General features: G+C 41.0%; 1 protein-coding gene across 1 annotated transcript in view; it reads right to left on the reverse strand.

Moving 5' to 3' along the window:
* LOC100642333 (G1/S-specific cyclin-D2) overlaps nt 1–24,464 on the reverse strand; it is a 52,213-nt gene extending 27,749 nt beyond the window's left edge. Inside the window, exons 1-2 of the mRNA XM_012310915.3 lie at nt 22,717–24,464; nt 13,761–13,976 (exon numbers count right to left, since the gene is read on the reverse strand). Coding sequence (XP_012166305.1) covers nt 13,761–13,976; nt 22,717–22,914 — 414 coding nt within the window. The 5' untranslated portion in view covers nt 22,915–24,464. The remainder of the gene's footprint in view (nt 1–13,760; nt 13,977–22,716) is intronic.
* Nucleotides 24,465–25,841: the final 1,377 nt, after the last annotated feature.

Consider the following 25,841-nt stretch of genomic DNA (forward strand, 5'->3'; position numbering starts at 1 on the left):
TTTTATTTCGTTGACGAAAGCGTTCGTTCGATCTATTCCCTGGAATCGGTGGTTCGGTAAACGACAGAAACAGTTGCATCCCGCGTGTCCTTTCGCACGAAACCAAAATGTAAATTACGAATCATCGTTTTTGCAATAACGTTTGCATAGCCTTTAAGACCACGCGTTGCCTTTGTTCTCGGGATGTTTGAAAAAAATCAGAAGCACAATGCTGCGCTCGCCTGAAAGGTAAAGGAGGCAGCAGCCTCGAATGAGAAAGAAGTTAAACGCATAAAATACTTCCTGCAAGCTACGATGCATTACGAAATGTTAACGAAGCAATATCTTTGTTCGTTCGTAAAACGATTATTTCTCGCGGGCTGAGCCCATTGTTCCATCTTGCGCGACATCGGCGAAGGGACACGTTCCAGCTTTTGCCTCGAATTGCAAAATTGCCTCTTCGTTTCTGTCGCTTTGGTCTTTTGCACGAAAGTTAAGTACGTGATCGGTTTTCAGCGATGGCGATATATATATGTCGCGGCAAGGTCGGTGGTCCGGTTAGTTTAAATGGACGCTAGAAAGCTGAGGAGAAAAGGGAGATTTAAACGTCGTACCGTTGAATGAAATTCGGGATTATTAAAGGAGGAATAAGGAAGTCGAATTTAATACGCAGCAGACATCGACCTTATGCTCAACTGTCAATGAAATTGGTCGATGGCAATAAGGAAAGATAGCGCGGTAACGGAATCGGAATGGAAAATATTGGATAGAAAAATGTGAAAGCGAAGAAAGCGACGTTCTAATTCATTAGTAACGTTGTAAAAATTCGCTTAATATTTCCCAAGTAAATAAAATAAATCGTCGTTTAAATTTCTCGATGACAGTAAGAGAAATCTTTATTAAATGAAATTTACTATTAACATAAACGTCGTTTCGGAATAATAACACGCGAACAATGATCGTACTTCAAAGAGGAACACTGTAAGTTTGCCATTAAAATTCAGAGTTAACATTGTAAACAGTTGTCACAATTGCGGCAGTGAATGAATTCAAATTGCACATTACGACCTATGTATTTACCGTTTTCCTCATCTTTATGTAACGCGTTCAACCACCAAGGGGGAAAATGCACGTGCCTCATTTGAATATTATGACTTCGCGTCTTCGCAGCATATCCCTGTGTAACTTCAGCTTTTTATTTCCTTCGTGAATGGTTTTAACAATTCCGTTTAAATTCGCGTCAAGTTTCGCCTATTTCTGAAATTTCTAAAATCCCCAACGAATTTTCTCTTTCTGTTCCTAGTTGCGGAAATCTGGAAATATTTCGAATTTCCAAATCCCAGTGTAATCCTTTTAACGTTCAAAAAAACTGGAGCACGTATATCTCCATTCTGAATGAAAACGATCGTAAAATTTATCTTCGCAGAACGAACAAACAATATCCAACAAGATTGACCATGTTACCTAGGAAAACTAACGTTCGCGCTAAATCCATCAAGCCGTGTCTAATTTCCCAACCCTTCTCGTTTCACTTCGGTCTATGCTCGAAGCTCGAACGAACCTGAATTTATTCAACACCCACCCACGAAGCTAAATAAAATAGAAGTATAAATATGCACAGCGCGAACAAGCGACGCTCTTAAAAAAGAAGCAAAAGGAAAAGAAGAAAAAGAAAAAAAGAAAGACGGATAAGCCTCATGGTGGAGCTACGTCACGGCTAAATTTCTGTCGAAGGCAACGATAAAGAGTATGGTCGGGTACGTGCGCGAGCCAGAAAAGCGAGTTTACGCGGCCTCGGGCTGGTCACCGCCCCCACCGACTTGTTCATGGCGAAACTATTTCTAATAGTCGGCTACGAAGCCGACAAAATCGGCTCCGTGACGCGTCGAACAATAGGCAAACGGGCTGAATTAAGGACAGAACCGAGAAATCGTCCTAACTCGTGAAACTAACGTCCCTATTGTCCCTCGGGTATTTCTCTTCCCACCTTTCTCGGTCTTTTTACGTAACGACAAAAGTCGCGCGTATCCCTGCTCTTGCGTTAACATAGGTTTTTAGGGACCTTGAAGATGTGGTTCTAACTGGCTAGAGAAAGTTCCGGTTGAGGAACGGTAGATATTTCACGTCTTAATGGTATTTCTCATGGACCCGACTAATTATATTCGTTGGGCGTAAATAATCGGGACATCGGTATTTTGGTTTTTAAAGGAATTTTTGCGGAGTAGGGTTGGCACAAATATATAAAGGCCGAACAAAGTTTAGTAAACACTTTCAGTCTCTAAAATCACTAAAAGTTGTAAAAGATCTCCTCTTTCTCGATGAATAGAGCGCAGCGAAAACAATGCACCTATCGTGGAGCAACTCGATGACAAGCTATAACGCAACATATCCAGGAAACCGACGAAATGGCGAAGCTACGTTGAATCTACGAAGGATCTATGTTTTGTAGATAGAAACCAAAAACTCGTGTTATCCTTAAAAGCTTCTCTCGATACCCGTATCTTGCCGCGTTAAAGACAAAACGCGGATTAGAACAAAGTACGTTGAACCGATTCCTTTCTTACGTAACTATGAACGAAACAAGAAAAAAACCTGTTTCCAAGAAACTGCAAAACAAAAGCTAGATGAATCTGTTCGGACACCTGTATAAAACCTGGACGCAAGGAATTCCTGGAGATCGAGCTAAACGAAATCGAAACCGGAAAGCTAGAAGCGCGATTAACTCCATAGATTCAATTTCACGCGATTTAAGGAGGGTCGATTTAATTCCAGTTTTCTTTCGATCGGTGGGAGTCCTTTCGTCCCAGTCCCGTCGAAATGGAAACCTGCTGGCATCGAACAAGCGCACCTGTCGCACGACCGCTTTAAGGTAGGCCACGTCGAGGAAGCAAACACCTCGTTTCATTGGTCAAGACGCAAGGTGTGTATTACGATGCTCGCGACAGGTTGTAGCATGTGTTGATAACGACTCTCGGATGCGTTTCTGCAATTTTCTTCTGTTGCAATTTCATATACAAAGGCCCCTTTCCGTTCTGAATGCTTCGAACAATTTATCGCAGCAGGTTCGTTTGCTGAAAATTTGTATCGATAAAATCTTCTTAATTTCGACGTTGAAAGCGTAATTTTCCTCGCGATCTTTCGTTGTACGAGTTGCAGTGCAGCTAATTGGTAATAAAGAAAAACGAGTTTTTTTCCGAGTCGTTGAGAGAAATTTTTGGGACGTTCGACGATATTAATATCCAAAGGACGAGAAACATTTTTCGTTTGGGAAAATCGACAGCGATATCGTCGGAATCGCAAATCGCAATCTTTTCAGTGATTAACAAATTACATCAGAGAAGCGAAAGAAAAAGAAGTTGCTTTCTGAAACTAAACACAATGTCGGTAACCCTCGTCATCCGGGGTGGACGTAGTGTCGGCAGATCCGAAACTCATTCTTTCTCTCTATTCAATGGAACGGGAAACTGTGGTATTTGAATTTAGTCACCGGTAGCATACGAGCTTTTTGTCATACGCGTCACGTGCCGCGGGGAATTTAAATGCCAGGAAACACCAGCGGCAGAAGAAACGAGAGTTTCCAGCGCGTGACAAAAGAATAACAATGAAAAGCGACGAGGAAAAGAGATAAGGATGAGGAACCACGTAACCGGTGATCAATAACTATAAATCGAACAGCAATGAAATTCGTTTCCAGAGAATAGTTGCTTCTAACGTGTTATGATAACAATAATATATTCTAAATAGTTATTCTTTTTGAAATTAAACAATTTCAGCTCGAAAGGGGAAAGATTCAGTATCTTTATAAATTTATTCAGAAGATATATAACTATTCTATTTCTATTTGCCGTACCAATTTCTATTATCTGAACCCTTTCGCTTTCAAAACGATTTTCATAGCGCGAAAAGATCGAAAATTGATCTGCCGAATGAAGACATTTTACCGATATATCTATTTTCCTTTTACCGCTCGAATATGCAGAAAGAGAAAAATAAAACAGGTGAAAAGCAGCACCTTTTCATGCCGCGGTACGCATCTTGCTTTTTTGCAATTCGCGTGCTGGCTCCTAATTGCAGCGACAGATGGTCGACTGTTGGCTCGAAACGACGCGACGCATCGACCATCGTAATAAAACGCGACCGGGTTATCCAGATTAGTTTCGTCCCGAGAAAAGACGAAATGGATCGTGTCCCTTCCTCTTGAAAAAAGCCTCTTCTTCTCCACCGGCAGTCGTTCGAATCGACGAATAAATTAAGAAACGCGCATAAATTATATTCGAGAGAGGCGAATAGGAGTTTTCGAGGAGACAGATGTCTGACGACGAACGTGTTCATCTACTGTGAATTTTACACTCGTGCTGACCGTACACTTCTCGGCATTTGCATACGGATCTTCCCAGACGAGTTTGGAATGCACGCCTTGGTATGAATCATTTGAGTTTCGAACATGTCCGATTCTTTTGAAAATATTTCGTTATAACGTTTAACGATTGAATAAAATCGCACGATCTACTTACTTCGAACCTTCTGTTCTTCTTTTTCTTTCTGAGAGATTGTTTCTATATATAGCAAATACGGTGAAACTAATTTTGATTTTATTTGAGAGGTGGCGCTTCGTGCGAACTACGTATCTAACAGATACGATAGATACGTAGTTACTCGATATATCAGGTAGGCTGGGAAAATATTGCGCAAGTTTCGATGTGTTTTCAATTTTTCGAAAGGTTTATCAAACGTAAGATCGTTTCTTAAATCTTTGGAACTTTAAAGTAGAATTTAGATAAGGAATGTTCTATTTATCTATATTTAAATATCGCGGTTGTCAATAAATGTTTACCACGCAGAGATTCTTAACTTTGTAAAGTTATTGTTAGAGATAAAATTATTGTTTAGGATATATAACGTTTCTCGAGAACGTCTCGTTCCGCATCTTGCATCGATGCATCCGATGGCCTTGCTATCTTTGTTAAAAATTATTGCGCCTCTAATCGCGCGATTTCCTTATACTTTGTCTTACATTATTCGCATATGACTTCTATCTCGCGTTTCGATCACAGAGAAACTCTTTCCAGAAAAGATATATCTATGAATCCAATATGAGAAAAATACTTCGAATCTTAAAAAAAGAGAAATACGAATAATAATATATCGAACAAGATACGAACGCTTAGTTTTTCGAAAGTTTCTCAAATCTTAAAATTTGATTTTTAAAATTTGTGAAATTACTTTGCCGACAAAGTCTGCGAATACGAGTGTCTCGCGCAATCTAAAAATCTAAAAATACCATGACGCTGTTACGCGCGAATGTTCACAAATATACTAAAACAATATTTTATAGAAAATAGACCGCGAATATAAATTTGTTAATCTTACGGAATATTTCATTGCGAGATAAATTTTAAAAATACAATATTCTTCCGCTTAAAACGGTAAAGTAACGTCAGCAAAGTACCTTCACCTACGTGCAAGCTAAAAAATTCAAAACGGTGAAAAATCCAAACTCACGGAACAGCGATTCTATGGAGTCTTTAACCGATATAAAATTATTTCGCCATAAGCGGTAAACTTGGAACCGTATTATCGTCCAAAGACGTTGTAGACGTCTCCAGATTTAAGAAGCATCCCGGTTTTAAAACATCGCGGCTGCGTATCCAGGAGATTCCGTGCGCGATGCGCGTATGGAAGCACGCGTACTCGACAAGCGCATGCAACACGTGCGATCAAAAGCACGCACCAGGACACGTGTCGTTTCTAATCGAACGTAGGCAGGTGAACGTTCGCAACTTCCTAACCTTTGTTAGGAAGTACGCGTGTGTAGGTGCTCATAAATTATCCGATCATTCGCTATTCAATGGTGGTTTGCAAAATTTTGCGAAAAATAAAATTAGGAGCTAACTGACGCGAAATTTCAAAAAGAAAAAAAAAGAAGGAATGCGAAGGAGATACGAGTGAACCGGTTATTTGCAAAACGGACAAAATTCGCGTAGATTAAACGTTGGAATTAAACAGAATGATTAAGTGTAACCGAACTATCGCGTGCCTAACCGGTACTTTCAAGGCTCTGTTATCGCGTAGAATCATCAAGGAAAGGCGAACGTCTGACTGGTGAACATCCGCAAACGGCAGCGGACTATGTCGAATCCATAGGCGTTCGTGTAACCACGATCGGGAATTATACGGTACATGGACTAACGATCGACTAGGAATTTGAAAAGAAATTAATCGATAATTAATAGTCGAAATAATTGCGGGGAAAAATTGGCTGGCTCGTTAGCCCTGTTTATTAAATACGGGAAATGCGACAAGATCTGCATGCATAATGACCAACGGGCAGGTGATGGTGGTTACATACAGAAAGGATTGGCGCTGTGGCTTTAACGAACTACTGGTTATTTTCTCGAGCGATATTTTTCGTTATTTTAGTCAGGAATCTTCCATTTCTGTATATTTGCACATTATACGTTAGAAAAACGTGTAAGAAAATGTCGCGCGACGATCGAGTAACGTAGGAAAGAACTTTGAAGGAAAATGCATCTATCGAAATTTTTACTTTGCAACGAGTAGAAAGTTTTTAGAAATATCACGTGACTCGTTAATTCCAAGGCTGGACTTATCGATCGACTGTTCACGCTAGTTTCGATTAATTGAAGAAAGAAGAAACAGAGGCTCGTAAATTAAGTCGAACAAAGTCGACTTTAAGGTTTCAAGAAATTGAGTCTCGAAAGGACTTGCAGGACTTCGATGAACAGGGGCCCAAGGGAGAAAGAAATTTAAGGGGTCTTCCTGATACGATAAAAACCGAACAGGAAGGGTCAAAGCTTCGCAGCTTCTTTTTCTCCTAATCCAAACGCGTTTCCAAGCGTATCGACGGTAGACGATATTATATTTCGCAATCGAAAAAACGGACGTCACTTTTTGTTACTATAATATAATTTAATTATTTCGAACGTCGTGTATGTACGATAAATGCAAGTATAAAAAGTTCGATATCGTACGAAAACATCGAGTATCGACGCTTGACGAAGACGTAATTACATATATATATATATAGTTGGCAAATTTATTCCGTTTAAAAATAGACAAAATCGAAGCTATTACGTAATCATCAGACGTGCCTTTCTATCGTTGCAAACTTTTCAACCTTCGCTGTAGAGGCATCGGCCGAGTACAAAAGGTTAACGACTGAACAAACTTCTATCCAGCTCCCATTCCCTCGCCTTCTATAAAACACGCATTAGCATAAATATCCGCGGTAGAACCACCGTCGCAAAACGGAACAACTTCCCTGAGCATTGGATCGAGTTGCGATCGAATCGCCTCGACTCGCACCTGATACACGAACCGATCAACAGGTGACGCTTTCCACTACAATTACCCGGCACCTGGCCCACATCCGCGCGAATATCGAGTTCCCTGTTCACGTGTAAACGCGCCGAGTCGCTTTCACAGCCTCCGTAAAGAAGAGGAAACCGAATCGTCCGCGTACGCCCGGTAAATCCATCCGAGGAAGATATCCAGCGGGATTTCCTGACTCGCGATCGAAGGAAAGGGGTACTGGTTGCTCTCTGTGTCGTCGTATTGAGAGACGCAGCTGCCTTTGGGCGTCGAGCACGGGCCCGGTGCAACCCTGCAAGAGCCAGGATACCAAAGCCAGCACCTGGCCATCACCTGCTCCCCTCCTTTTTCTGCGGCTTCTGCAGTGGTGCACGGGGCCAGCCGGCCGGAATTCGTCTCTATGGGTATTTTTGCGTCATCGAAATGTCCCGGTATCCTGTGTACCCCTTTCTCGAACCCTACGCCGTACGCTTTCGCAGACAGGGTCACCTTCCTGCCGTCGACGAGGTTTCGCAGCAACTCTGGGAAGGTGGAGATTTCCGGTGCTGTGCACTTTGACACCGGAACTTTGGTGGTTTCTCAGACGAGAGATGGTTTCAAGGTAGGACCTGATTGTTTTAAGCGATCCGAGATTCATGGGAAAACGAATTCATTATTCCGCCGACCCATCTTTCTTTTTCTTTATCGGACAATTTAATAGAAATTGTAAATAAAAATTGTAAAAAAAATATATATAAAAGCAATCGTTGATATCGTTACGCGTCTTTAACGAGAATGTTTGGAAATTTAGTTTTCGAGCGTATCTCAATGAGCCGCGTTGTACTATCTTATATCGGTACTAGAACAAAAATTATGATTCATCGAACGTCAATCGTGACACTCTGTTGCAACTTGGATCGGCAGAGTGACGCGAATCTTAGAATATCTAAGATCATGACCTGAGTCAACCAAGTTAAAAAGCGAAACTTCTAGTCCGCCACTCGTCATCTAGAAATTAACTAACCTCGCAACGCGAACGATCCGTTATTCATTCGTATTGCTTAATCACGCGTAAACTAAAAACACCTTTCCTCTTCCCTCGTACATGATAATTACGCAAACTATATTTCATATACACAGTCAGTCAATTCCTTGCACTCTGACTCGTTAACCGAGCGCAAAGTGTTTAAACGCGAAGATAATTTTAGTACGGGCTTCGTTCGTATAGAGTATCTCCATACGCGAACGATAACGTTAAAATTGACTAATAACCCGATAAACTTAATTAATTTTGTAATACCTATGTACGAATAAATAAATAAATAAATAACCAAATGGCTACCTGTAAGCCAGCCAAATTCCAATAAAAATTCACGGAAAAAAAGAAACAACGTGGACAAACAGCAGCCGCAACGTAGCGTGAAAATTTAGCCCAACCAATTTCCATATCGTCACCGGTGGCAATTGGCGACACAACCCCCGTGTGTCGAAACTCTCCCCCGTTTCCGGGGTTGGCACTGTATTTCGTAATTTCAGCCGGTGTCCGTCGGTCCGATCGATAAACTTTTTCGTGCCTGTTGCACGCGTGCCAGTGCATGTGCATTCCGACATGTTGCAGGTGCACCACGCCCTCGACTAACACCTTTCTGTTTGTTTTCCAATGATTAGTCAGCGGTCTATCTCTCTCCCCTTCCTTTTCTATCCTACCGCCCTTTTTTAATCGTTCCTGTTTCTTTTTTCTCTCCTATTTCTGTTTTATTACACAACTCGACGAGCACGAGGCACAACATACAATCAACTGCATCGAGTTTATTGCCCTCAGGGGCGACGAAATCCTCCTGAAAACGGCAATTACCCTTTCAACGTTTCCACTGTTTCACGCGGCGATTATCTACCCCTGCGTGCTTTCCGCTTTTTGCCTGTGCGTTTTTCTTTTTATATTTGGCAGATTTCTCGCTTGAGATCGTCGCGCTTGATACACGAGTTAGGGTATGCCTGTTCTCGTTTTAAATTTTATCAAATTTAATCATTTCGTTGCTATCGAAGTAACGAAACTTTCTCGAACGAATACTAGTCCTTGGTCGAACGTTACGGCAAATTATGGCGAAACGTTGAAAATTTGTTGATAACAACGCGGTTATAATCGCTACACTTTGAACCCAGAGAATCCTAATTGATTTATTAATAGTTTGCTTATGTCAATATCGATCGCCGTTGAAGCGAGATGTTCGCAGAAATCGTTTCATGGCTCGACAGATATTTATTGTGTGCAGTATGATAATGAGATATCGTGTACCAATTTTAGTGCGATGCTGGATCTAGGTTACTAATCTTCTACTAGTGCAACAATGTCATTTATAGACGAGGAATGCAGCTACACTGCGTACAGCATTCGTCATTTAGATAATTGCAACTAATGTGGAGGAAATGTGCGTACGCATTTCGCAGTCGCGTTAATTAGTACGATTAGCAAGCTGCACACTTTTCTACGAGCTGTTCTCCACTGTTTCCTCGAACCACGGGCTTTGTCACCCCGATTGCTTCTCGCACGGTGTCGTATGTTGCTAGAAAGTGAAATTAAGGCGATATTTATACCGCTTCGGGTGTTCCAGCAGGTCGCAACTTCGATTAAAAGCTAATAAAATGAAAAGTCAATAAAAGAAACGAAATTACGGGAAGAAAACAGAGAAATCCTTCGAAATCTGTCTCAGCAACCGCAAAGCATCGAGCGACTCGAGAGTGGCTGGAAATTAAATAATACGCTGGCCGTATCAGACGTTATCTATTTAGGCTTGTTCAGGCTATCGCTTGTTTGCTCGGGAAGCCCAGTTACACTTTCGTATTCTCGAAAAGCAGGAATTCGTAGAGCGACTGCGGCCATCGTTTCGTTTCCTATTTGCCTCGTGTGATATTTAAAATCCTTTACGGATCGTTCCGATTTCTCAGTGACGCAGCAGCCACGGAATTCTTGCTTCCTCGTCGCCGCGTTTGCAAAACGCTCACTTTTCCCGACGATGACCCGACCACGCGCAATTGGACACCGCACGATGCCGCCGTTTAGATTTCGAGACGTTTCCAAATGATTTAAACGCGATCATGTTCTTTTCCATGTTTTCGTTCTTCTTCGCGAGAGACGTTCAGACGAGAAAGACTTGATTTCCTTTCGTAATCTGTATTCGATGAATTTGACGTTTGCGAGCGATCCGATCGACGAAATCGTTGAAAATATCTTTTCCGTAGCCAGCGATAGGAGCCAGCAATAACGACAAGAAGAATATTTAAACAATACTGAAGAGAAACCTGCAAAAACAAACAAAATTATGTTTCCCGTGACAACAACGAAAATAGATTTTCCAGACTTACTCATCGACCACTTTCGAGTAATAATAGACACCGATAAAACGTATGAATATAATGTAACCAGTAAGAAGGGAGCAGACGCGTCAACGTTGCTTCCAATTCGAATAAATTTCTAATAAACCTCCAACAAATCAGATGGCTCACCTACGAGATTTTGCAAGATTTGTCATCTCTCGGGAAGTCGTGACATTTTAACGGAAGATGGCGCCGATTCCAATGACTATTTTCAACCCAAACCGTAGCAATTTTCATATTTCGTACGATGATTCATAGAATCGATCGAACTATGCATCGATAAATTGTCTGCTCTCTCTCTCTCTCTCTCTCTATTCAATTAACTACGTAATTTTCATGAGTCGACTGTGGAGTTTTACGTATCTGTGTGACATTTAGAAATACGAAAATACGCCAACGTTCGAGGTGTAATAATATTTAATAAGCGAAAAGAATCGATCCATCTATCTGTAGATTACTAGGTAGCGATAAAATATAAATAGACTGTTACGTTGAATTTTTTAAAGCGGAAAGCTCTTTTTAAGGCAGTGACGTTCCTAGGAAATTTAAATGTCTCGCGACATTGAGAATTTGTTAAGAACGTAGAGATTGTCGGCAAGTTTAATCGATCAAATAACAGAACCAGCGAAATCCTCTCGATAGCATCGATCTTTATCTGATAAAGAACTACACGTTCCCAATTCAGATTTTTAATAAATTGGCAATGCCATCCGAGGCCAGATTAGATAGTAAATAAAGAACCGTCTGGTGATTTTGTTTGCCAAATTTTTATACCTCACGACGATTTTCTCTTTTTTACTTGTTGCTACTAGTTTGTCTTAAATTTTTAGCATGGCTCTTTTCCAAAATGTTTTTTTTTTTTTTAGATTTATTTACTTGGATTTTTCTCTATATACCTGTTCTTTGGGTATTTTTACGTCAAAATTTAAATTCAACAGTCTCGAATACACGAGCTTCGAAGCTACTCGTACACTTTGTTAAGTAATCACGGAATCTTGTCCGCGCAAGGATTAAATCCATAAAAAACGTAATCGCACAGATTGAAAATCGCGATAGAAAGGAACCACGACACGGGCAGACGATGACAAGGTTGAATAAGCAAGAAAATTGCCTGCGTTTGCTGTGATTCTTACATTCCATGAATGTGGAACGAGTTAGAAGACTTCGTAACGTTGCACACGTAACGTCGGATCGCACGATAATCGGCGAGGCTATCGATAGGACAAGTTATCGGCGGCTTGAGTTTCGGCCATTTATTTAACGGTCCTTGTCGGGGAACAATCGAGAAATAAAAGCGTCTGATATCGATAACGTGCTCTATTTCCCCAACTGTTTTTGCCAAATGCTGCGACAAACCTACCGTAAAATTTCTCCTATGAAAGTTTCATGGCTTTAGCATACGAGCAGGCGAATCGATAGTGGTCTACGATACATTTTAACGAGGAAAGGAGATTCATCGCGCACCATTGTGTACGTTTCATCCAGCTGGCGAAACTTTTCCATATTTCTCCTTTTTTCTTTTCTTTCCTTTGTTGTTGTTGCTTTTTTTTTTTAAGAAACATATTCAATCACAGGCGGACGACAATCGTAGATAAAGAAATGTTTATTAAAATGACTTGTCAAAGCACGAAAATTATCTTTGATGAAAGAGATTATGCGAAAGTATCGCATAAGAAACGACAGTATCATGCAATCGTTGTTCAACTTTATATCGCTAATATAACCTGTTATTTTAATAAAAATCTAATCTCTCGAATATCTGTAAACAAATAGCTACTCGAGTCGATCAATCGATTTTTCTTTAAACGACTCTTAAACGATCGAAATAAACTTTCGCAAAGTCCTATCGCATGGAAACTTTTGTCAAGATAAAAAGAAATTTCGGATACTGCGCAAAATTGAAAAAGCTTTGAAACTTATCTTTTTTTTTTTTATTCGACAAAGAACGCGGAACCACTTTTCTCCGATAGAAATGATAGACAGATGTCGGTCACGGTACTTTTCACCGAAAACCTGACAATACTTCGACTACTCTACCTAAAACTTATCGAGAAGGTGCAATTAACGATAAGCTCTGGTGTTTTATTAACGCACAGCGTTTTATCGGTAGCAGCTGACAGCGTTTACTAACAGGATTTTCCCTCTTTTCCTATCGCCAATAGTTGTGAAAGAACGTATGGCTCGATACCAGGGTACCTGAACAGGGTATATCGAACAGAGTGGCTTTCGTGAACAGTCATTATGTACTTATGTATTTAGACGCGATAATCTCTTACCGTTTGTATCATTATATTTACCATTTGATTAAGATGTTAATTTCTTTAGTCTCAATCTCGCAACTATAATATAATCGATGGTCGAAGTGCTACAACTCTTAGCATCGAAGTAAAAATTTATAGAAAACGAGCCATACATAATTTCATTGTACGTATTCTTCGTACGTATTCTTCGCTTTTCGTTCTATTGGAGTGGTCATAGCTTCAACTCTATACCTGATCTTCTTAGTTTTCTCAGGCACTGAAGCCATCGACAGCGTAGAGACAAAAGATTGGGACAAGGACCCACCATAAATATAAGTCTTTGATTTATTGGCTTTGTAAGTGTCATTGGTTTATGAATGGTCCTTGGAACGATCCTTAAGACTACTAGGAGTACGCAGTAAGGATGCGTAGACATCTGGATGCCATCTTGCCCTTGGTGCATGACTTGATCTCTGTGACATTGGCTTCGGGGTGTTCAGTTATAGACCAGCTCAAACTGTATTCTTACTTGTAACTTCGCTTCTCTATTAAATATATATTTTCCTACCTTACAATTTATCCACGCATTTCTCTCTTTATACATCGAATAACCACGACACGTTCCAATCGCCAATCCGATAATTAATAAAATCGTCCTTCCAATTCAATAATTAAAAACTAACAATGTAGAGGCCTCCCTTCGAGACGTTACCTAATCGGGACCCGAAGAAGCAAATTGTCTGTAAGAATCGGCGTGTGTGCAGATGTTCGACCACCGTAAGAGAAGAGAATTTAGCGATATAAGCAATAAGCGGGAACAAAAGCGAAAGGGAGTGCGATTCTATGAACACTTACCCATAGGTCATCCAGGGTGACGGAGTTGTCTGTGTAGAAAACAAGAGCCTCCGCGGTCAGCGGCGATGGTTCTCGCAATTTCGAGGCGAGAAGCAAACAGGCAGTTCCTAGTAGCTGCAGCTGCGACTTCCTGATCGGGCAGATCGAGAGGAACCTGTCGACGTAGTTCATCGACAGGGGAAAGACCTCGTCCTGGCACTTCTGCTCCTCGCATACCTGTCACCGATCATCAACCAACAGATTAGATTCGTGTCCTCTCGTTTCGCTCGCGGCTAGACCCAACGACAGGGTCCCTTGTTTCGTTGCGACGAAACACGAAAACGATTGCTCACGACAATTTGTCCCGTCACGCTGTTTCAAAGGAAACCGATGGCAAAGGTGCTCGGAGGAAGTTAAGGGATTATCGATACCTGGATGATGGAAGTTAGGCGGAATGCGAGTACAGTTGCGTATTTTCGGTTGATACAGTTACGTGTCGCTAAAACCGGGTAAATTACAGAACGTAAATGTGTCGAGAATTCTTCGACGTTGGCGAAACAAATTTTTCTGCAAAATCTTAAAAGTTATTCCGTAAGAAAAATTATAATCGAAGATTATAATCCGAATATTCTATCGGAAAGGGATTTATTTATTTCCTTCCTGTTAAAATATCTACTAAATTTATAACAAAAAATCTCCCAGAGAAGCAAAGAGAAAAGAAAAAAAGAAACAAGGTTGGTGTATTTAATTTGGTGGAAATTAACGGCAAATTAATAAAATAACAGTAAAGCTGAAAACAGAAGAAAAAGAAGAAGGGAATACGTCAGACCGGATTTCCTCTCCTCGTATTTTAACATCGTGGCTTTGGCTAATCGATCACCCTGGGGCACAGGTCGGGGACCTCGGTTTTTGTTTTCAAAGCATTCTCGAACAGAGAGAGAAGATACAATCGATACAGTCGATGCTGAAGAAGAGTATAACGAGCTTTCGGCGTCGTACGAAATTCCAGTACGACGGGTTGAAATAATTCTTCGCCGCTAAACGAATACGCGGCGTCTAAAGTCCAATAGAAATAAACGAAACATCGATTTCGGTCAGTTTCGCGGCGTTCGTTAAGCGGATAAGATTAACCTTGTACGAATAAATAAAAACGATCGTTAGTTCAACAAGAAAATTACGTATTATATCGTGCATTTCGTTTTTAGCTATTAAGTAACGAGGGCTAATCGAAAATATGACTTGCGCAAGATTTCCTAATTAAATATGTATTAAAGATATACCTCGTCGATTCTTTTTTTCTCAAAGATACTGCTAACTCTCAAGATGAATTATTGCAAGCAATTATTGCGAAGTTAAAGAGATACGCGCGACGATACAAATTGATAAAAGACGTGCAATACATTTTATTTGAAAGCCATTGTTTATATCAAAAGATCGTCGTCTCGACGCTTTTGCAAATATACGTTAGCTCTCGAGGAGAATTTCTTAACGTGCAATTATTGCAAATTCGAGGATCGAAATACAAAGCGATACGAGATATAACACACGGAGATTTTGTTAAAGGTGTCATTTGCGTTAAAAGATTATCGTTTCAACGCCTCTGTCGATACTGTTAACTCTCAAAATGAATTATTGCAAGCAATTATTGCAAAGTTAAAGAGATACGGGCAACGATACAAATTGATAAAAGATATGCAATACATTTTATTTGAAAGCCATTGTTTATATCAAAAGATCGTCGTCTCGACACTTTTTTGCAGATACACGTTACCTCTTCAGGCGAATTTCCTAACGTGCAATTATTGCAAATTCGAGGATCGAAATACAAAGCGATACGAGATATACAATACACGGATTTTGTTAAAGGCGTTATCCGCGTTAATTATCGTTTCGATTAAACGATTATCGTTTCGACGCCTCTGTCGATATTGTTAACTCTTCGAATAACAATTACCGCAAATTCGAAAAATCAGACGCAAAACACGAGATACAGGTATCAAGATATGAAATACAAGTTCAAGAAACAAAATTCCGAATTCTGCATACCGAAAGATATCGATCGAGAAGAACGTGTCGACTCTTCGTACAGATCGCCGACGCTCGAGACGAAACAATTTATTTTCTTACAGAATCACCGTGTTTTAACGCGCCGTTGCCTTTAAATTTTACTTCTCGTACAGAATTTCGTCGCCATTTGTCGAGTCCAGTTAACGAGTTAACTTATCGCTTACAAAAATTACTTGTACCGTGTCCCCGCGCACTACCGGAACGGAGGTTGACCGAAATTTTCCAGCGGTGGACTCAGCCGAAGTCCCACCGGTTGCTTTCCTACCGGTTTAAGCGCAGCCGTACGAATCGTCGTTGCGTCACGACTTATTGAGCGTGACCGACGATTCCACCCTTTTCGAACACCCCTTCTTCTAATTGCGCTTCGTCGTGCGTATACCACGACCAATTAGTACTACCGGTTTAACGAAATAATTGTCTGTGTCCCATCATCGATTAAACGCGTTACGAGGCTGCAAAAAGAAAAAGGCAAAAATTTCGCGGTCTAAGTTTTAATGACTGTAGGTTCAATTAGCAGCATGAAAGAATGCCTTTTTCCTTAAGATCCGTGGAAGATTACGTTTGGGCCAGTCGAGGTTAGAACTTCGGAGAACGTGGGAGCATTACGAAGCGTATTGATAAGACAGAGTTTAGATCCTTTTAATCGAAATCCATTATATGTACGCGGAATAGGTAACGTGAGAATCGTATGGGAACATTTAGAGCGAATGAAAGGTTACGAATTAAAATTTGTTCGAACGGAATACTCCACTCTAGATGTACTGGCGGATAAGAAAATTAATATTTAATCGATTGTTATTTAGAGAAGACAATGTTTAGGGGCAGATAGATCGGTCAATTTCGAAACAGACTTTTTCCCTTAGAAAGATCTAGCGATAAAATGAAACGAAATGAAAACTTGTAGAATCTGATCAAATTAGAATAATTCGATTCAACGAAATTCTATTACAATCTGTAACGCTTTTGCGGTTACTTTATTTGAATTATGTTACTCGGTCGATGTTTCGAGTAATTTACATCTCAGACTGAAAGATTCTTTTTGGATGGCGATCTCCTTTCAACGGGGATGAACTACGCTGTTCTCCGCCTCGATTCAATGAGATAAAGTTTCTTTGAATTACATCGACGTTGAAAGAGCGTCTAAAATCGTATTCAATAAGGAACTAAAAATCGTATTTCTTTTCTCATCAAAAACGTCTTCATTATGAATATCATTGTTATCTTTCCAAGTTAATTTCTATCTACGGAGCCCTTGTTATCGCTCACTGCCTAATTATTTTTCAAGCGTTATTCTTGTAAATCATCGTGGATAGTCGAAGCGACATTTCTTTCAAAGACGTCGGGTTTTTCGAGTTTCGAAGGTGGTCGTTTCTACGAATCGACCCAAGCTTACCAATATCCTTTCTGGGGTGGCGATTTATGGCGGCGTTTTTGTACGTTCAGGGCACAAAGTGTGTCGCACAGATGCGTTTTCGGTTCGCTATGCACACCGTTGGTCAAATTTTAATCTACAAGCTAAAGTAAAGAGGAATTATTCGAATTTATTCGGAAAGAATTACACAAAAATTACGACACTTATGAATATAAAAACGTCCACGGAAAAAACCGAAACTATTGTCCAAGCTGAATGAAGTTACATGGCAGAGGGAGACAATGTAGCGAGCAAATTTCGTGCATTAAAAGAAGAAGGCGGAACCATCCGGCTCGATCGGCCGTTGCAAAGGAGAAGAATTAAGGGAAAAGGCTTTGGATAATTACATCGTGCATCTGTTCAAATATTAAAGAAAGTTTGGCCGAATTGGGGCCCGATATCTCTCGTTCGAACACGTTTCGAGCTGGAATTAAGGAACGCGGAGAAGGCTAGCCGATAAAAACCGTGGGCCAACAAACTCGTCTGTATATCTGCCGGACGGTCATCCGTTAGCCCTCGCCACCGCAGATAATTAGTTTAACGAACCGTTTTGCAAAAATTCGCATCGAAACGCTGAAAATTCCATACTACTTGCATTTCATAATCTTGCCTGTCATTCTCTCTGTGGAAACTGTTGCACCGATTATCGGACTTCCTTAAACGCCTTCCTTTCGCCTGACTACGAACATTTGATACCACGAAAATGAGATGTATAGAACGTAATAAAAAAATAAAAAAAAAAAACGCTTGATCGGAAGATAAGGATACGCGCAAATATCACTCGCAGTCACTGTTTGTAATTAGAAAATCGTTTCTTCGTACGATCCAGCTGCAAATTACTGCACAATACGCGTGTACAACGTCGTACAGATTATCGTTATCTCTTATGGAACACGAGTTATCGATACCACACGCGAACTTTCCGGACAACGCTTTGTATTGGCCTATCAGGCTTTAGGCAACGGCTTCTAACAACTGTTCGCCGATCGTCGAGCATTCCTATACACTATATACAAGTGGTGGCAGAAGATAGAGAGGTTTCTACGTTGGTTATCTGTCGCGATAAACTTTAATCCGTCCTTCGATACAGATCCGACAAAGAGAAGAAAGGAAACGCTTTTGACGTTCCGGGGGTCAGCCAATGTTCTTTTAGAGTTCAATGGGACTATTTGCGATCCGTAGATCTTCCGACCTTACAAAATATTCGAGCGTTTGTGATTTTAACAGATCTTGTTCATTAGAATAGGTCATGGATCGTATTGAATAGTTATCGAACGTAAAGTTTGCCGCTGATACCGATAGTCGTAGAAAATGATAAAACGATAAGCGCGTTTAGCACATCTTTACACATTTAAATTCTCGAAAATGTCGATATTCTCTATTTCAAATTTTATAATTTCACGTTCATCGAAGAAAGATTAGGCGATCGTGTATCTCGTGTTCGAATAAACTTTAATCCAACGTTGTAATATTTTTGGCTAACAAATAAACGTTTCGTTTTAACTAACGAATTGTTGACGCCAACAAAGTATTTCCGTCGTGAATAATGTTGGGATTTAAAATTAAATCTGTTCCGTCATATCGTTCTATATTCTACGTTCTCTTATCCCGTCTTCTGTCACGGAATGTAGGTTGAATTTAACGCGTTGCATTTACAAATTATTCAAACCGATACCGATAACATGGAACCAATTAGGTTACCATGGTAATTTATTCCGAACTACAACAATTAACGTTTCCATTCTAAAAGGATTTCGTTCGAGAAACACCATGGTCGGGGCAACCAAACTCTTATTAGCACATCAAAGCCGCGAAGATTAAGCGGAAGAGTATAAACAGAAACAAATTTGCATATTTAACGGGATTTCAAATCGATACATCGGCGACCTTTAACCCTAAACCAATGATTTCGTTCCAAGAGATCGTGCGATTCTTCCGAGGAAATCGAGATTTTTTATTCTCAAGATTCTTCAAGTTTAGCAATTGACCAATTACGAAAGACATGCCTCGGTGTGAAATACGCCTGAGAGACGCGACAACGAAGCGAAAGGATAACGTCGAATGAATTTGGACCGAATGAATCGTTCGCGAGTGCCTCTAATACCAAAGAATTCAAAGCAGTGGACTTCGACACGCGTGTACGACACGATCCAGTCCGGTCACGTTCCCGACGTACCCGTATGATTCAAGGCCGACTTTACAAACCTCCCGATCGTTGTAATTAATCGTGCAAAAAAATCAATCGGCAGCTGAATAAACCGGACCTTGAACCGCGAATCGCAGGAAATCGGCCTGGTTAAGAGGCATCGGATCGTTCGAGGGACTTCGAAGGACGTTTAAATACGATTAATATCTTTCGTCTTAACGCCAACGATCCACGATTATCGAATCACCTTGAGAATCGACGGATTTAAATTTCCCACCGATTAATGCCTTTACTGGTTCGCGTCTTATTTGTTATTCTTCCGACGTGACTTACTTTCTTGCAACTGAATCGCGCGATCAGTTTGCTGCGTTTGTGCGAGATTTAAAGATGGAAAAATGGAAAACGGAAGTAACAAAAGTTGTTTTCAAGTTGCGTTAGCGAATTTGCAATTGTCCGATGCTTGTAACAGTACGATTAGCGTTAATTATATTACTATCGACAAGTTTGATGTTCGGTAAATCTTATTAAACATTCGACGTTCACTACGGTAGATTGTAAAATGTTACGTTACCAAATTACCAAATATCTCGTAGCAGAAACTTGGATGCGAGAGTATTTAACGAATTTGCAATTAGTAAGTATTTGACATTTATAGTTCTGATTATAAGCATAGCGTAAGTACCTCGAGTGTTTGACGCTATTCGCGCCACTTGTAAATTGATAAAAAGTGAAATCGCAAGTTTTTATATTAGATTAGAACACTCGAGACGCTGTTGAAAGTTACCTTCGAATAAAATCGGACATTTTTATGCAATGTACTATCGTATTCGAGTGGAACAATCGATCTCTAACGTTACGGCATCCACTGCCAATAATATCGGAATGAATTGAAAGTCAAAACCGACGAATGTATGTATGTACATTGCATCAGGAGTTAAGATTTATAGACTTATAGATTAGATAGATCCTTCTTATCGGTATTTATAAAATGAGTTATACAACCGAGATTTTAAATATCTCGGTGTAATTTCGTGACGAAACGTGACAACGGAGGGTTAATCGTGGCTGGATACCGGTGATTATCAACGATTTCTAATTTAACTAACGTTACATCACTAGAAAGCCCAAGGATTTGAATCGCGCGAATTTCTGATTTTCGATCGCTCGATTTCTTCGTACAATTAAATCTGGTCAGATATTTTAGATAATTCTGATATCAATTTAATTCGAGCGTTAAAAAATATGACGAATTCAGCGTGGAAAAAATTCAAAATTACGAAACTTTAATCCGTTAAATTTCGAACCTTGGTTACTGAACACGCTTTGGAACATAATACCCGATAACGCACGATATTTGCAAAATTTAACGAGTTCGGATTTATTTCTTTAAAACGATATCAATGTCCCAATGAAAGGACGTCCTGTGTTACAATGTTTCGCTTTTCAACGATCAAAAGAGTCGGTCAACGTCTCTTACCAGCTAACTAAAAGAAAGCGATCGTCGTTGATCGCCAAACAAATTCGGTCGAATCTCGTATACATATGTATGCGTAGGAAATTCGAAACCGAACCGACCAAATGATCAACCAGGATACCGAACAATGAAATGATTACCGTTAATGTTAGTCATGAGCGGAAAAAAAAGAAAAGAAAAAGATACTTTGTCGCCAGATAGAGCAAACGATATCGCCGAGAAACACAGATATTTCCGTTCGACTCAAAAAGCAGAAATTTAAATGTAACCGAGAGCTGCGAAGACTACATTGTCGGAGGGCCGGAGGCGCGTTCGAAGAAAAAATTAATCTTGGAATCTTACAATTCGATCCGGAAGCAGGAATTCATTATCATAACCGAAGTCTACCGACGAATCCGATTACGCGACAAACATCTAGGGCGAAGTTCACCTTCGTTTTCGTTTTGGCTAATATCTTGCACCTTTCGATTACGATGTCCAACAGTTTTATCGTATAATATATATCGATATATATTATATATTAATTCTTTAAATATTTAAGTTTATACGAATTTTCGAAATACGAGTGCAAAGTCTATCCAGAGAATTATTATTCTAATAAATTGCCATAAGATTCGTTCAAGATTTATCTAGGGAATTGCATTAAGAATCTTCCGCTCGAGTATTTGAAATTTCCTCTACCAAAGTTTAACTTAACTCCACAGTTGGCTGAAAAAGGAAGGTTCTCGGGAAGATTCGAATCTCCGGATTTGCAAATGTCGCGTTTGTCCGCGTCGATACGCATTTGGTAACGCACAGGTGACGTAACGCAGTGATCCCACTGACATGATTCGACCGCCCGTCAATGACGGTGTAAAAGATTGCGAGAGCGCCCCGCCAGCCAAAAGCCGTTGGTTGCGTACCTACGCAACAAGCGTGTTTTTTAAATTTTAAAGGGACCCCGGACGCGCGTTCGACGTCATCGGACGTCTCTCTCTCGCTCTCTCTCTTTCTCGCACCGCGGCCGAAAATAAGTCACGAACGTTATACGTTCCGCGAGCTTTCCATGCGCTACCCAAATTCTAAACGCACCGATATAACGGAATTTTCTGTTCGATCTACTCGACGCTAACGAGGTTCCCTCGGCTGTGACACCCTGGATTCAAAGAATTCCTCGTCACGCGATCTCTTTCGGATGAAAAACCTCGACCACTCTACGCCTGTACGCGTTACGGCCTGTTAATGTTCTCGATGACAAACGAAATCCTACTGGTATATCGACTGCTCGACGTCGTGACATTTAAGTATTCGCAGATGGAACTTTAAAACGTGATTGATCGTAGTTTATTAATGCTTCTACGTATGATACAAGCGATAATGCTATCGGTATATGTTATATCGATACATTGTTAATAAATAGTTGCATGGAAATGGTTCGTGCGAGAGATATTATTGCCAACTTTTACGTAACGCGAGTGTTTACTGGTGGGCCGTATAAAATGACAACGATAACCGATATATAATTACGTATAATTCTTTTTCGTTTTCACTGCACAGACGTTGAATAACTTAACGAGTTATCGAAACCTACCATTCTACGTGACAGCGTAAAACGAATCTCGTTGAAACCAATCGAAATTATCGCGATATAAGACGCGTATATAACCCGTGACCCTTTTCGACTATCGAAAAAGTCGAGTCTCGCGTTTCACGCTTCCTTCGACTTTTCCATCGACGATTTCCCGCAAAATACCATCGATCGTGTTGGTAGTTTCGTCGAGACGCGTAAAAAACAACGTAACGTATCTAGCCGTGATCGTACGAGCGACGATAAGGTTCGGTTAATGGTGAAATTTTGGAAAATTCAAGGGCGACACGTGGACCGGAAACAGTCGCTCACCTCCAACATCCACTCCGCGACGATCTTGCGCATGAGCGGCGAGATGTCCCTCTGCACGCACTCGAAGTAAGAACTGCTGGGTGCGTATCTTTCCTCGGTTTTCAGAAGATTCTGCAACACACGGTCGTCGCCAAGTACGGCAGGATCGGCGTAAGCTCTGCGCTCGACCGCGGTGTTCTCGCAGCAAAGCAGATCCATGATCCCGTGGCGTTTCTAACCTCTCGAAACACGCACACACACGACAAAGAGAAACGGTGGCGGCGGCACAAACTCTCCTCCTCCTCCTCCTCCTCCTCCTCCACCACCACCACCTCCTTCTCTTCTTTTTCTCGGCTGTGTATGCGATGACTGCTGCCGCTGCTGCTGCTGCTGCTGCTACTTGCGATCGAAGATATTATTCCACGGTGTGTGTACGTACGTGTCAAGATTCTGGTGGTCGTTGACGACGCGAAACGAATCCTCGTTGTATAAGATCAGACGTATTTTCCGTCTCTTCTCAGCGCCGTCGCCGACGCCGTCGCCGTCGTCGTCGTCGTCGCGGTGTCACTTTATTCACGTGCCACGTTGCCAAACCGTTTTTCACCGGCGCGACCAGACAGAGCATGCACAAATCGATCGTAAAGATACGGCCACGGCTAGAGAAGTTGGCACGAATTCGCACGGCAAGACGCTTACCTCGCCCAGGACACTGCTCAACACTTCACAAAATAAAACTAACAGAGGAATACACGCGTGTCGAACGTGTGCGTACGCGTGTATATATACACGTAACAGGACCTTGGTTTCGGGCGATGACTTCGAATATCACTCACCTAGAGGCCGTTTACGCGAAAACAATATATACAACGGCGAGAATCTGTCGGGGTTCGAGAAAGTTGTGGAAAAAAAAAGCTGGTCTACCGATTTTGTTATCCCTTGCGTTCCATGCACAACACACTTTACTTTCGTCTCTCCTATTCTTGCTGTCCAAAGTAGCTACCGGTCTCTCGATCTTCTATAGTACTCCTTTTTTTCTTTTCTTCTGTGTTTGACTCTTTCTGTTTTTCTTCGCGTATCCTCGGTTTCGTCCAAACTGTCTCTCTCGATCGAGGATAAAGAGCAAGAAAGAACCGAACGCGTTACAATAGCGCGTCAACACACACTAGCAGCGAACGAATAAAAATGATCGGTCGAAGGTTCGTACGACGTAGGAATTGTAATAAATAAGCGTAATTTGGTTTGGCGTAGCTCGTATTCCTTCAATCGCGTCCGCGTCGTAGACAGTTCGCGGCGAAACCGTTTCGCTTTTAAAAACGAGTGTCGCTTACACGGTCGATTTAAATGTCCTCCGATACTTTAGTCTTATTCACTTTCTCACGATCCGACACTGGCGACTTACCAGGTCAGAATGCCGCCGGTCTTCCTGCCGTGGTTCGCTCCTCTCCAGTTCGTTCTTCCCGAAGGGGTGGTAGGTGCGTCCCCACCATCTCGGCGCCAACGGTCACGTGATCACGGATCGATCCCTACCACCAAGGCGCCAGCGTGTCACGTGAAACGTAACTGTCTCCCCACCATCGGTTGGCATGACTGGGGCGCCAGTGCCGGATTCGCATCGTGTAACAGGAACCCAGCGCGACTGCCACCTACAGGGTCGCCACCTTCGGCGTCTCGTGTTATTTCAGGGACGTCCACGATATCTACGGAACCAAGGTGTAGCGTTCTAACCTGCCGTCTTTCGACCCTCCGTCACCTGGCAACCTTTTTTCAACGTGTACGATTTGTCTAGTCTAGCCCCTTCGGTGCCGTGCGAGATTCAGCATTTCCGCTAGAACCTGCGAACAGGTGGAAATATCTCGTCATGGGATTTAAACCCTTCAATTGCTCGCAACCAAAAAACCCTGCCCTTTCCAGCGAAATGCCACTTCTTATTCATCTTTTTCCTTCGCCGCACAGCGAAATCGACGAGTTGTTTGCAAGTTTCTCGTTTTAGAATTTATAGTTTTACGAAAAGTTAACTCTGTTTTATCGAAGGGATAATTTTAATTTCGTGGCAATAAACGTTCAAAATTATTAGCTGGTAGAAAGTAATTATTAACAGGTATATTCGTGTATCGATCTTATTCTTTCTTTTCTGGTTATCCATACCACGTGGACGTTACGTAAGAAACGTTTTCCTTCGTACGAATACCATAAGTCGTGAGTCACTAGCAAATAAATAATAGGAAACCTGTTGAAATTCTGGAAATTACAGGATCTTTATCGTGTATATCCTGATAAATACAAACTGCCTACATTCGTCTCGATTCTTATTGTACAAAATATTACGATTACCGCAATTTTACAGCGATAAATTTCTTTAAACGTTCCACTAAGAGTAAAATTCGTCTAAAATATATTTTTCCATCGAATTGCAACAAATCTTCGAGTTACGTGCTCCTTGATGATATTTTACTACATTTAATAGCCACGTTAAATCCTGACCACATTTAAACTTCTAATAACGTGGCATGGGGTTCCATGTGATCACAATCCGATATTGACTCGAGAGAGTTCGGACGAGTCCGGACTCATTCGTTTCTGTTCGTTGATATACAATGTCGAAATTCTTTACTTTGCTCTTTGCTATCGAAATTTCCACTCTTTTCGAATATTCTGTTATTTCTCGTCCACATTTTCGAGTGTAGAATTTGATCGATCGTTTAATCGGTTGTGAAAGGTAAAAATATCGCTAGGAAACGTCGAAGGACTCGCGTTCCATTCGACGAAGAAAGATTTCCTTCAGGTGTCTGTAATACGCCGTATACACGTGACGAGAAACGGAGAAATTCCATTCTTTTATCACAAAACAGATCGAAGCAGTGATTCACAAAGATGCCGTTGGTAGATGTAAAACGAACGATCCAAAGACGATAGGTTAGGAATCTTACTCTGTGGAACTGCAAGGGATTAAAAAGTATGGAGGTCACCTTGAGTTTTTTAAATAGCGTTCCATATTTTCATCGTGATGGAATAATAGCCTCGATTCTGAGGCAAATCTCTGCAACCACGGAAAAAGAAAAGATAAATGGGATTGAGTAATTCTAAGATCACGTGATCAGGTATAAGGATGCAGTGGGTGTAAGTAGTAATTCTAAGATCGTACGATC

Source organism: Bombus terrestris, chromosome 8, assembly GCF_910591885.1.
Source record: "Bombus terrestris chromosome 8, iyBomTerr1.2, whole genome shotgun sequence".
In the NCBI taxonomy this organism is placed as follows: domain Eukaryota; kingdom Metazoa; phylum Arthropoda; class Insecta; order Hymenoptera; family Apidae; genus Bombus; species Bombus terrestris.